The sequence below is a fragment of the Equus quagga genome, chromosome 11 (assembly GCF_021613505.1).
Source record: "Equus quagga isolate Etosha38 chromosome 11, UCLA_HA_Equagga_1.0, whole genome shotgun sequence".
NCBI classification, from domain to species: Eukaryota; Metazoa; Chordata; class Mammalia; order Perissodactyla; family Equidae; genus Equus; species Equus quagga.
Window position 1 is genome coordinate 98065242 of NC_060277.1, and position 13722 is coordinate 98078963.

Here is a 13722-nt window from a genome sequence, read left to right on the forward strand (position 1 = left end):
TCCTCAGTGGGCTCCTCCCGCTCTGGCTTCTCCATGGCCGGCTGGGTGGTGGGATCCACGGCGGGCTCTGTGGAAGGCTCCATGACCTTCTTGGGTGGATCTTTGATCATGTGCTCCAAGTTGGGCAAGTCTACCTTGCCGGAGGAGGCCATGGCCAGGGAAGTTGCGAAGTTGATCAGCTCTGCCAGGCTAAGGCCTGGTGAGAGATTGGAGGAAGATAGGCAGGGGCTTGGCGGCTGCTGGGAGCCTGTGGCTGGAAGCGCTGGCTGGGGGCTGGGGTTCTGCAGCTGCTTCTCAGAGCACAAGGTGTCCTTGAAGACCAACTCCTGGTCCGAGCAGCTGGTGGTCTCACTCATGCTCTTCTTCCTAGGCTGCATGCTGATCGCCCGTTGCAGGCTGTGTTCTGAGGCCTGGATGAGCTTGTCTGCCCGGAAGAGGTGCTTGGAGGTCTGCACACGGATGGAGCGATGGTCGGGGTACACCTGGTCCTCTGTGGAACTCAGGTAGCTGGAGTTTGACCTCACACTCCACTGGCTCATGTCCTGCTGCATTAGCCTCTCCATGTAGCAGGGGAGGCACTCTATCCTGTACCCCTGTTGCTCAGGGTCTTCACTGCAGGACTCCAAGTCAGCCACCTTCAAGTTGGGCCCCATGTTCAGCTCTTCCTCGGGCTCCAGCGTGAGTGCTGGGCACAGAGCAGACGGCAGCAATGCCTCGGGCTCCGGTTTTGCCTCCAGCTCCGGTTCTGGGTCCAGGTCCGGGTCCAGGTCTGCTTTGTGGCTGGGCTCCAGCTCTAGCAATTCTTTCTCCAGCTGTAAAGTTTCAACTGAAAGCTCAGGAGTCCCCTGCCCCTGAGGTCCTCCCTAGTGACAATTCCCTGCCCCGCCCCCTCCTGCCCCCTTGCCCCCACCTCCACCCCTACTTCCCTACTACTCACTTCCTCCACAGCTGCCGCTTCCAAGATATCTGCCTGGGGTAGGGAGGTGGTGTGGGCAGGTGGTGAGGGTGGGTGTGTGTCAGCGTGCCAACATTGGCTGGCACTAGGGTCCCAGAATTGTCAAGGGAAGGGGCTGGTCAGGATTTAGGGAAGATGGGCCTCGAAGAACTCTGCCCCTTGCCTACTACCTCCCCATAAAAGGCGCCCCTGCCCACTGTTACCTCCATCTCATCTTCCTCTTGTGCCGCCTGGAGCTGGTATTGGTTTACGTCACCCCTAAGACAGAAGGACAAAGTGGGTGAGAGGGCTCCAAGGGGTGGGGGTGGGGGGGTGGCTTCAGAGGGAAGGGGGTCTCTGTACAGGGTCTGGCAAGATGTCCCCAGCTCATCCACTCCCCTGATTGTCCCCACTCCCACCAAGAATCCTGGAGGACTGTTCTCAAACTTTAGAGAGTTTAGGAAGCCTCTGGAGAGCTTGCCAAGTGGCCCCCCACCCCACAGAGGGATCCAGTTGGTTGGAGGTAAGGCCCAGGACTCCTCATTTTAATCAAGCATTCCCGTGAGCCGATGCAGCTCATTTGGAGACCCAGTGCCCAGAAAGTGGCTCCCAAAGAGGGAGTAGTCCCAAGCGATACCCTCCCTGACCGGCAGACCCAGCTCGCAGATCTGAAAAGCAGAGGTGTGTATGGAGGGCCCCTCGGTTCTTGTCTGCAGTTTGCTGCCGTCTCGGCCCTTGCCCTTGCTGCTTAGCCACTGTGACCCCCTCTCCTTCCTGAGGCGTCTGCCCACCCCACCTGGGACAGCTCTGTCCTTGCAGCAAGGCAGCTCTAAGGGGTCAGGTCCCTTCCATGTCCCTCGGTGTGCCCTGCCACCCCTCAGTCTTCCTCCAGCATCAGGGGCTGGAGGCAGAAGCAGAAGGGGGATGGTAGACACGCCCGCCCTGCCTTTTGGCCTGGATACTGCCCTTGGGGAGATTTTGGCAACAGGCAAGATGGAGGATCCTGCATTGGGAGGTACATGCAAACTTGGCAGCAGTGGCAGGGGGTAGGTTGGTGGTCCTGGAGGGTGGGGAGAAGTCCTATGATGATGGGGACTGGTTCTCACTGTGTCTCCATAATGTCCACCGACGCCTTGCTACAGCAGGGGAATCCACTGGCACCTGGCAGGGAGAAGGGGGTGAGGGCCGGAGAGCTGCAGGTCGGGACAGTCCCTGAGGAGTTCTGCAGCCCAGGTGGTGGTGCTGCTCCAGCCCCTCCTCCCTCCCTGTCCCTCATCTCAGCCCATTTGCCTTCCCCTCTGCTATCCTGCCCCTCATCTCCCTGCTTTCCCTTGCCAGTGTCACCAGCCCTATCCCCCACATCTGCTCCCCTCCACTTGCCACGTTGGCCTTTCCTCCAGCTTTCCCTGATCCATCACCATCCTCCACACAGGTGAATGCTAACAGGATTCACTTCCATTTGTTGAGTGCTACTAGCCCAGGCATTGTCTTGAGCACTTTCTGTGCTTTATCTTATTGATTCAACACAAACAAGGAGAAGAGTTTCACTTGCCCAAGGTCCCTCAGCTGATCATTGCTGAAGTCAGGACTTGAATGCAGGTTTGACTCAAGAAACTCTTAACTCCTCTGCCCTGCATGCTCTCCTACCCAGGAGCCTGTAACTGTATGGGCTCCCCTCTCCTGCCTCAGAGGAACCTTCCTCATCTCCCTCCGTTCCTGCCCCTCTGCCCCCTTTCTCCCTTCTCTCTGGCCGGTCTTCAGCTCTGCCGTTCACCCTCATCCTGGCCTCTCCTACCCTGAAGTCCATCCATTCTTTCCCCAGCTTCTCACCCCACCACACCCTGGGGTCTATCTCCAACTCCAGGCCAGGGTTCTCATCCCGGGGGCTTGTTCTGAGGTGATGCTGACATCTGGTGATTTATGAGCTCGGATCACCTTCTGCAGAGGAGACTGAGAGACTCCTAGGGGGAGGTCCCCTCACCCCAGGCCCCTCCCTGGAGGCTTGTATCTTTTATTACAGAAGCTTTTTTTCCTTCTCTGGGTGTCCTCAGGCTGTCCCATTCTCTGTTTCCCCAGGTAGAGGATAGGGGTTGATGGTGGGGCCATCGTGACAATGGGCAAGCTGGGTCCCCACCAGCCTGGAGTGTGGCAGGAAGTGACAGCCTTGGCTCTGGCTGAGAAGAATTGCTCCCAGGATTATCGGAAGGATCAGAATGTGCTGTGGTCTCTTCCCATAGATGTAGAGGTGAGGAGCATCCCTGCAGGGCTGGTCCCAGGCCTGGGATTTGGGCCCCTCCATGTTCAGCCTGGGCCTCGAGGTCTGGGATCAGCTGGATGATAGGCTGGGACGGTAGTGCCATGGACAGGCTCCCAGTGGCCAGCTCAGTGGCCTCTTCAGGACCCTCCACCTTCTTGACCACCATGCTCCCTTGGCTTCCTCCCCATGGCTCTCTTCATCTCCAACTCCACCTGCCCCAAGGGCAGCTCTTCCCCGGGCTTCTGACCTCAGAGTCTTCCCTTGCTTGCTTTCCAAAGTGTCCTGGGCAATTTAATCAAAACCCAGAGCCTTAACCCTTCCATGACCAGCAGCTGGCTGTGGTTAGGAGAAGAAGGTGTTATGGGGTGAACCTCATAGCAGCCCTGGGGGTTGGAAGCAAAAGCCTGAAGTCAACTCAAATTGGGGCCTCTGTGCCCAACTTGGGAATGTTCTATCAGGGATTCAAGTGACATTCTGTAGTATGTGAAATAATTTCCATTCCCAATTGCTGGCTGCTAGTACATAGAAATGTATCAATCTTGTATCCTGCAGCCATCCTAAATTCCTGTTAGCTTCAATTTTTTCTTCTTATTTGTAGATTCCATAGGGTTGTCTACGTGAAATAATGTTTGCAACTCAAGACAGTTTTACGTCTTCCTTCCCAATCTGGACGTCTCTTATTTCCTTTCCTTGCCTTATTGCACAAGAATTGCCAGTAGAATGTTGGATAGAAATGAGAGTGGACATCCTTGCTTTGCTCCTGAGCTTAGGGGAAAGTCATTGATGTTTCCCCATGAAGTACAATGTTAGCTGCAGTTTTTCTCTTCGATGCCCTTCATCAGGTTGAGGAAGTTCCCCCCTATTCCGGGTTTACTTAGTTTTTAAGTAGGAAGGGATGTTGGGTTTTGTCTGAGGCTTTGTCTGCATTTATCAAGATTAGCACATGGTTCTTCCTTTATATTCTGTTATATATTATATATGTTATGTTGTTAACATATGGATAATGTTATATATTATTCTGTTACTAATTCTTTTGTGTTCTGCTTATGGTTAAATAAATGGTTAAATCAATCTTGCATTCTTAGGATAAACACAGTTGGTCATGATGTATTATCTTTTTCTGTATTGTTGAATTTGATTTGCTGGGTTTTTTTTAGAATGTTCACATACCTGTTCATGAGGTATATTAGTGTGTAACTGTGTATAAAATTGCTATTATTTCTTCCTTATGTTTGGTAGAATTCACAAGTGAAGCTTGTGAATCTCGGCCTGGAGTTTCCTTGGGGGAAGACCGTTAATTACAAATTCAACTTTAAAAGATAGACACAGGGATATTTAGCTTGTCTATTTTTCTCTTTTATTGTGGCAAAATACACATAACATAAAATTTCCCATTTTAACTATTTTTAAGTTTACAGCTCAGTGGCATTGAGTATATTCACATTGTTGTGCGACCATCACCACTATCCATCTCCAGAATATTACTTCTTCTTGAGTGAGCTTTTAGAGTTTGTACTTTTTAAGGAATTTGTCTATTTCCTCTAAGTTGTCAAATTTATTGGCATAAGTTATTCATAATATTCCCTATCCTTTTCATATCTGTAGAATCTGTAATGATACCACCTCTTTCATTCCTCATATTGGTGATTTTTTTCTTCTTTCTTTTTTTCTGTTCAGTTTGGCTAGAGATTTATCAATTTTGGTCATCTTCCCAAATCAGCTAGAGATATGTCTGGTACCTGACTGATCATCCTAAAGTGACATCTGCCAGCCAATAAGTCCTGCAACCACAGGCCCCCAGTCAGCTTTTTATGATTTTACTCCTAAATACGGACAACCGAGCAGCACCAGACATTTGAGAAAACTGCCAACATGCCAGTGACAGACCAAGAGAAAAGATGACTTCAGAGCGTCAGGGGTAATTTGGGAAACAGAAGTGAGCTTAAATAAAAACTCTCATCATCTTCAGAGATTCAGAGATGAAGGTATTCAACAATATATATTGCATCCAAAAAACAAGAACAGGATGCTATTAGAAAAGAATTTGAAGAAAGAAAGAGCGCTTTTTTTTTTCCTGCTTTTTCTCCCCAAATCCCCCCGGTATATAGTTGTGTATTTTTAATTGTGGGTCCCTCTAGTTGTGGCATGTGGGATGCTGCCTCAGTGTGGCCTGATGAGCGGTGCCATGTCCGTGCCCAGGATCCGAACCGGTGAAACCCTGGGCCGCTGAAGCAGAGTGTGTGAACTTAACCACTTGGCCACAGGGCCAGGCCCAAGAAAGAGCTTTTTGGCAAATAAAATACAAAGAATCTTCCGAGAAAGTGAAACCAAAATATCAAGACAATGTGAGAAAAACAGATCAATTGGAAGTCCAATTCTGAGTTACAGAAAGGAGATCCTAAAAGAATAGAGAATATGGAGAAGAAAAGAGAAATAAAAAATTCCCTGAGCTCAAGGATGTCATTGGCTTAAAAAGGTTCACTGAATACCCAGCACTACAGTTATCAAAAGATCCTTGCTGTGAAAGGTCATCGCATCAGGCGTAAAAAAATTCCTAAATACTTCTAAAGTGGAAAAACCAGTCACCTACAAAAGGAGGAGAATCATACTGGCAGCAGAGTTAGCAATAATTGCTGCCTTCAAAATTCTGAGGAAACTGGTTTTTAACCTGGAATTTTATATCTATCCAAACTATCATTTCAACAAGGAAGGACACAGAAAATTTACCTCTTCTTTTTTTTCAGAAAGTTATTTGAGGATGTGCTAAAGCAAAATAAAGGTACAAAAGAAGAGAGACAGGAAGGAAATAGTGTGTCTACCCCAGGAAAGAGGCTAAGTCCCAGGATGCTGACTGTACAGAGGCCTAGAACCAGTACACATTGGTGCAAGAAGATGGAGGGTCCTGGGCAGTAGATCTCTGAAATAAAAAAACCTGATAGAATAGTTGACTAGATGTAGAGGCTGAAGAAAACTAAGACTATGATAAAACCAAGAGCACAAGGAAAAGGCAACTACAAACTCCAGGAAAATCAAAAAGCTGTATGAGAAAGAGAAGGTAACTGTGGGTACCTTTCCTGCCTCTGCAGTGAACAGTAGTTATGTAGTCACAATAATGTAAATCCTGTTGACTAACTTTCAACTTGTAGAATCAACATATAGACAAAATTCGGAAAACATAATTGTGGTTGTGGGACAATGTATATGTTACGAACCTTGATATTTTGAAAAAAAGACAGGTTAGAGTCTTTGGGAGGTGGAGAGCAGGGAGGAGGGAGAGCTGACGGGAAAGGTAAGGGCACTAACAACTTCATCTTACTCTGTGGGGCATCAAAGATGCTATCTAAAGTTGATAAAAAAAATAGGGGCCGGCCCCCATGGCCGAGTGATTAAGTGTACGTGCTCCGCTTCGGCGGCTTGGGGTTTTGCTGGTTCAGATCCTGGGCGCGGACATGGCACCGCTCATTAGGCCATGCTGAGGCGGCGCCCCACATACCACAACTAGAAGGACCCACAACTAAAATACACACCTATATACTGGGGGGTTTGGGGAGAAAAAAACAGAAAAAAAAAAGAAGATTGGCAACAGTTGTTAGCTCAGGTGTCAATATTCAAAAAAAAAAAATAAAGATGTATGTTAAACTTACAAAGGTATCAGCAGATCTGAAAATGATGTTGGGAGGTGGGTCATATCTAGAACTGATAAACCAAGAAAGAGCCTGTGAGCTCGCAGAGAGATAAGAAGGTAACGAGGCAGAAAAACGGTTCAAGTGAAAACCGGTGGTTTCTCTGAGGAGTGAGACTAGGGGTGTGATGTGGGGGATTCCTGCTTTTCATCACTGAACAATCTCTTCAGGACTATTTAATCATATGCATAAGATTCTTTGATAAAGTTAAGAGAAAATGTTGAGCCCCAGCTATGGGCCAGGCACTGTGCTGGATGAGGATGCACACAGTCCCTGTTCCCTTGGAGCTTTCCAGCCTGTGACTGTGACCACAGGAGACCCTCCCATCTCTCTGACTCTCACTTCTCCCGAGCTCTAGACTGAAACTGCAGTCATCGATTACACATTTCTCCCTAAAGGGACCTCAGAGGCACCTTGTCCAAAACCCCACGAATGCCTCGTTAGAGCCTGAGCTGTCGCCTCCCTCTGGGATTGCCTTGCTTCCTATCGTGATGATGCTCAGGCCTCACCTCTTCCTGGAGGCCTTCCGGACTCCACCCGTGGCTCTGGGCTAGGGGCTCCTCCTCCAGTCACCCCGACCCGGCCCCTGCAGACCTCTAGCTGAGCATACGGCCTCTTGCTGACCCTCAATTAGAGGTAGGCAGGGTGTGTGGGCTGCTCACGTTGAATCTCTGATCCCCTGCACAGAGAATCTGGCACAAGGAGATGCTCAGCAAAAGTCTGTGCAAAGAAATGAATTCCTAATCCCTCTCACCTGCCAAACCCTGAGAGTTTTCCTCCATGTCTTACCTCAAGTTCACACCCTGTGTCCCGACTCTAGTGTGGCCCACACGGGTCTGCATGTCTGACCCGTCTTCCTTTCCAGTCTCTCATCTCTCGATAACCCCCTCTTTCTTCTCCCTGACTCATCCTTCACCCTATCACCCAAATTAGAAACCGGGGTCATTGGTGACCCCCTCACTTCCCCAGCTTCTGCCCTTCCTACTGCTGATGCTGACCTTTCTCCACCTCCACTGCCTGCCTCCTCCTCAGATCCCAACACCAAAGTCCACACAAACCTCGGACTTACTACCTGCTGGCGCTCAGTGCTGAGCGCTTTACACACATTCAGTCCTCACAGCCACTTTATGCACAAGTGGGTGTGACTCCCTCACAGATGAGGAAACTGACACAAGGTCATACAGCTATTAAGAGCAGTGCCACCACCTGAACGCAGATCTGATTGGCTCCAAACCCCATGATGCTAACCACTGTGCTGTCTGAAGTCACTTTAGGCCTCTAGCCCGACCATTGCAGCCATATTCTCCTCCAACCTGGGCTTCTCAGTGACTCCAAAGTGAGTCTGCTCCATCCCCTACCTGCCTCTAGTCACGTCCAGACTCTAGGGTGGCTTTGAAGATCCTGCATGGTCTGATCTCTGCCTTCTCTTTTCATCTCTTGGTACCCAGCTACCCCAGAGCACGGCAGGCTCTTTTGGGCCTCAGGGCCTTTGCACATGCTATTTTCAATATCCAGAAAAATCTCTCTTCTGGCAAAATCCTACTCAGGCGTGACAGTCCAACTCAAATCTCCAGTATCATCTTCTCTGTAACACACCTTGCTGTCCACCCTACATTTTAATTTTTAGTGAACTCCTCAGACTCAGGGCCTAGCACAAGAGTAAGCCCTGAAGAGGGTACAATAAATATTGCAGGACTGATTTAAGGTGTCTGCATAAATTTGTTACCCCACGAATTTGGACAAGGGGAAAATCTATTCTCTGGTGGTTGGTTCCTGGCACATTCTGAATGCTGGCCGGTGTCCTGGGAGAGAAGGCCCTGAGAAGAAAGCCACCATGTCAGTGGGGATCGGAGCCCCCAATATTAGAACCTGGGAGACCCAAGGCCCGGAGGGGCAGACGTCTTTGCTCATTGGTACAGAGAAGAGTGCAAAGCACAAAGGAGGCACTCGGTAGTCATCTGTTGAAGCAGATTGCTTCTCCCTGCCAAAGTTCCAAGCATCAAACTGGGACATCTGGACGTGATTTGAGGGGTTATCTGCAGTTTGAGTCCTTTCCTGGGTACAAGGCCACTGCTCTTTCTGCGACTCCATGAACCCGCTGAATCTGCAGCCTTTATCCCAAGGTGTGCAGACGGGCCGTGCACACACACGCTCGCTCGTGCACCGCGCAGGGCGGAGGCTGGGTGTGGCAGTCAGGGTAGACCCGCCCCTCGCCCCCGCGGGAATGGCGAGGGCTTTGGCTGGGGTGAGCCTGCCTTCTAGGCGCCGGGTTCCGGGAGCAGGAGCAGGGGCCCGGCCGATTCCCTGCCTCCTCTGCGCCCCGACCCCTCACTTTCACTTTCCCCGCCCCGCCCCCGCCCCGGTCCCTTCGCGCGCCCGCCCGCTCCCACCTGTCACCCCCATGCTGACCGAGGCTCTGTCGGGGAGGCGTGCAGCGGGCTGGTGGCTGCTGCCCCTCCGCCTCCAGTGCGCTCTTTGGTGGGGGCTGTTGGGGGCGGTGGAGACGCTGGGGGCGCCGGTGCCTGTGATGCCGCCGCCTCTGTGACATCCCCTCCGCGATCCCCGCGAGCAGGGAACAGCAACACAGCGCAGGATTCCCATTGCGTAGGTGGGCGGGGCCGTTGGGGGGTGTCCTCCGCAGAAGGCGGCCCCAACCCGCAGCCCGGGGCCCCTCTCTGAAGACCTCCAGGCGGGAGGTTCGGCTCCTCCTCGGCAGACCCAGAGGGGTGAGGAGGGCAGCAACTGGTAAGCCTGGAGTCTGCTGGACTGGCTTTTGCGCCTGCTCTGGGCACACTGGCACAAGGCTGCCCCTCCCATGTGCCCAGGATCCCTCCAAGAACCCAGTGAACCTGCCATCTTTACCCCAAGGTGTGCACGTGTCCTCACACACACTTGTGTAAGCTTCAGGGGGTGTAGAGCCAGATTAGACAAGGCACCCTGTGTACTGGCAGCATCCATCCCCAGATAGGCCCCTACCCCATGACCAAGAAACCCCCTCCCCAAGTCAGCCATGGTCATGGGCGGGCACTCAAGAGGCAGCTGACAGGGCTAGGAGTCCAGGCCACAGGGACGGGAGTAGGGGGGCAGGCTTTGTTCTGGGCATGTGGTATGCTCCCACCTAGCCATGCCGGGTCAGTGCCCAGGCCTTGGCATCCTCCTCCTCCTCCCCTCAGCTTGGTGGTATTTGACCAGGGACTTCCCTGCTGCCACCGGGTGGGGCATCTTGCCTAACTGGTCTGAATGGATAGCCCAGAGGTGGGACTGGAAGTACTCTCTGGGAGGAGTGGTAGAAAAAGCAGCCCCATTCAAAGGCTGAAAACAGTCCGTGCCCCAAACAAGGGGCAGACTTGACAAGATCCCACCAAGAAGGCAAAGGGAGGCAGCTGTTAGCAGCTGAGATTCAGCAGCAGGCAGGCAAGAGTGCAGACAGCCACGGCCTAAAAACATGTCACCAAACTTTATTGTTGCAAAGGGTTCTCTACAGCCTGAACTCTGTAACACCAAGGCTGCTTGTAATACAAAGTTCCTCCATCCTGGGGCTGGGGTCTCTCCCTGGGGAGCACTGTGGCTCCATGTGAACAGCTGGACAGACGTGGCGATGAGCTTCTCCCAAGGAGGAATCTCAAGGGACACTCCCCGACCCCCAGGAGCTGAGGCTACCAGGCCCCTCCCTCCCCAATGATTCACAGTTGATTAATGCTACATGAGTCCTGATCAGCTCCCTCCAAAGAGGAGGCTGGGCAGGGGCAATGGGGATGGGGGGGACTCATCTAAAAGAAATCTGGAGATTTGGGGGTTACACATGTGGAGACAGGTTGAGACAAGTCCCTTCACCCTATCTCCTGACCTGCTTGTGCTCATGCGGAGCCGCGGACCTGCCCTCCTGGAGGGCAGCCATGAAAGTGCTTTGAGGTCATCAGAGTGCAAAGTGCAGCTGGCAGAGCCCCCAAGACCAGGGGCAGGGCAGGCAGGGTCAGTGTGCGGTGATGCCCGAGCTGGCTCTCGGGAAGCTGGTGTGCAAGATGTTGAAGCCGTGGCCTGGGAAGAGTTGTGCCAATGTCTATCACGCCCACCCTCAGACAGTTCCTGTGGGTGGGTCTTGTGTCACCCTTCACTTTTACAGATGAGGGGACTGAGTGCCAGCCAGTCAGCAGCCGTGCTGGGCCTGTGGGTGGGGCTTGGGGCCTGCTGCTCTGGGGAAGAGTGGTGGCCAACAGCAAAGGGGCACGTGCTTGGGCACTGAGAACCATTTCACTTAACACCTTCTTTGGTCCTTGACCGAGGCTGAGTTCAGCTCAGGACCTGTGTCGCAACACCCGGAAAAGTATGCTATATGCTCCTAGGGAGACATCCCAGTGTCAGGAATCCCGCCCGCCCTGACTTTGTCTGAAGAGTTCCTAGATCTAAAACGGGGTGTGATGGCCAGACAAGGGGGTCAGAGGGTTCCCATTAGGCCAAGGGTGGGCACACCTGCCACCCCGCTCCTGTACTAGACCGGGTGCGGGTCCTTAGACAGTCGACACCCTCACAGATGCCCGGAGGCCAAGGAGCTCTTCCACCTCTCCCAACGTGGGCCGGGAGCTGCTCTCCCCTGACCGCCAGCAAGCAGTCACCGATCCCAACGGGTCAGGCCAGCTTGTTTGGCCCAGGGCAGAGAAGAGCCCCTCTGCTCCCTCCTGCCTTCCTCTTCCTCCTGTGGGCACCGAGTGTTCTCCTGGCGGGGTCTGGCAGGACTCAGGTAGGACATCCTAGGAGGTGTTTTGCTAGCTCCTACTTTGCTGCTGCCAGCCCCGATCCCACCGCTGCGCCAGGAGGCGGCAGGTCCCTGGGAGCAGACTGAGCACGCGTCTCAGGGGCAGCACTGAGCACCGAGAAGGAAGGCTGCTTCCGGCAGAATGGAGCCAGGAGCAGAAGGGTGGGTTAGGGCCTGTTCTCCAGCTGGCCATGCTTGACCCTCCAGCTCCAGGCGAAGCTGCCATCAGGGGCCAAGGTGCACTGCAGGTCGATGCCCGAGTCTGGCACCTCCATGTCATAGCGTACAGGCTGCCCGTCCTTGGTCACCAAGCTGAAGGCTGCAGCTGGGATCTGGGGGCAGAGCAAACCAGGGGGCCTGAGACAGTGGCATGGGGCTCCGAAGTGTAAGGTGATGGTCTCCTTCTGCGCTGGGAGACACCTCCCTTCAGCCAAGTAGGCCGCCCTGAGGGCCTTATCTGCCTTCCATTCTGGACAACCTGGAGAATCTCACCCGGCCCAAGTGTGGGTCCTGGGGACCCCTCAATCACCACTGCCAGTCTTGCCCTGAGACCCTGGGGGACTTGCAAGGCCAACTACTCCCTAGGGAGCCAATTCTACGTATTAAAAAGCCTTCCTCCTGTAGGGCTGGGCCAGGCACGCTGGATTTTGGGACTCTGCCCCTAAGCGCGTGCCTGCCCCCTTACCTGGCTGCTGATGCCAGTTGCGATGTCTCCCACCTTGACCCGGTGGAACTCCCGGATGTGCAGGTGTTCACCATTGAGAGACTGTATTTGGACTTTCACACCTGGAAGGCAGGCAAGGTGAGTATCAGGAGAGCGCTGCTGGCTCGCCAAGGTGCCCTTTGTGCAGGAAGCAGGTGGGCGGCGGGGAGGCTACAGGCATGGCATCAGGCTGAGGGGCCCTAACAGTGTACACCTCTCAGCTCCTCCTGCCGTTTCCTGTCAGCACCTGGAGCTTTGCCCGCACAGTGCAGAGCTGCGGCCGATGCCACCCGCACACAAAGCAGGAGAAATCAGAAACAAAGATGGTCACATTAGACTGTGGGCAACTTAGATGGTAACAGGCTCCAAGCTGGCGTGGCCTCTGGCCAGACCATGGCGGCTTGCTGCCATGAGTCACACTACCCTGGGGAGGGCTGGGGACCTGTGAGCTGATGAAGCCCTCGTCTGCCAAAATCACAAGATAACCTGTGCAGCCGAGCTTGAAAACTAAGTTCTAAGATGTCTGTCTCTCTCAAATTCTGACTTCAAATCCCAGAGGAGGATCCCAGCAAACCTGTGGCTGAATTCTCGATTAAAATGCTCGTGGGGTCCTGTTCTTCCTTCTCCCTTCAGAAGACATTCATCGCTCAGTTTCTCGACTCCAGGCCAGGAGAGACTGCTCTCCACGCCAAGCTGGGGAGGTTCTGGGACTCCATCTGTAGCCCATGCGGGGCAACGTTCCTTCACTGCCCCACCAGGAAAGGCTCCTGGGTGATCAGGGCCTTTGATCTAAACCAATTTACCAGCCCACTGTGCCAGGGAAGGGAGACAGAAACCTCTCAGACTCCTAGTCCCAAGCAGATCCGGTGCTGTGGGGGCTGCTGAGCAGGTGATGCTGGACTGTACCATTGAAATAGCTCGGCGTGTCCGTGGGCCGTCCCCGGGCCAGCACCATGTTCCAGCTGGAGCTGCGAGCTTCTGCCTGGCTGCTCCACGAGTGCACACCAGAACTCAGGGTGTCCCGCGAGCTCTGAGAGGCCTTTGATGGGTTCTGAAACAACAAGGGTGGGCACAGACTCAGGCCCCCGGGCTCAGGGAACCATCCTGGCCTTGGTCTGCTTTGGAGCAAAGAGGCCCTGGGCCCTCCCCCGGGGCAAGGAACAGCTCACGTCCTAGACAGAGCAGGGCTCTGCTGGGAACTTGTGAGGCTAAGCAGGGGGCTGCGCTCGTGAGGGGCCCCTGTGAGAGTATCTCCATGGAGACCAACGCCTAAGCCTTCTTCCCCACTACCCCTAGGAGCGAAACCATGCCCTGATTCCCGGCGTGTTGAAGATGGACTGTCTTACTCTGAGAAACCAGGACCCCTGCCCTGGTGAGCACGCCTCTCCATCA

At 53.4% G+C, this 13722-nt stretch overlaps 2 protein-coding genes across 2 annotated transcripts in view; both read right to left on the minus strand.

Moving 5' to 3' along the window:
* SPATA32 (spermatogenesis associated 32) overlaps positions 1–4515 on the minus strand; it is a 5495-nt gene extending 980 nt beyond the window's left edge. The window contains exons 1-3 of the mRNA XM_046676319.1: positions 2041–4515; positions 1159–1213; positions 15–812 (exon numbers count right to left, since the gene is read on the minus strand). Coding sequence (XP_046532275.1) covers positions 15–812; positions 1159–1213; positions 2041–2210 — 1023 coding nt within the window. The 5' untranslated portion in view covers positions 2211–4515. The remainder of the gene's footprint in view (positions 1–14; positions 813–1158; positions 1214–2040) is intronic.
* A 5797-nt stretch (positions 4516–10312) lies between these two features.
* Positions 10313–13722, minus strand: part of MAP3K14 (mitogen-activated protein kinase kinase kinase 14) — a 40972-nt gene continuing 37562 nt past the window's right edge. Inside the window, exons 14-16 of the mRNA XM_046674841.1 lie at positions 13237–13381; positions 12313–12413; positions 10313–11959 (exon numbers count right to left, since the gene is read on the minus strand). Of these exons, the coding sequence (XP_046530797.1) occupies positions 11795–11959; positions 12313–12413; positions 13237–13381 (411 nt within the window). The 3' untranslated portion in view covers positions 10313–11794. The remainder of the gene's footprint in view (positions 11960–12312; positions 12414–13236; positions 13382–13722) is intronic.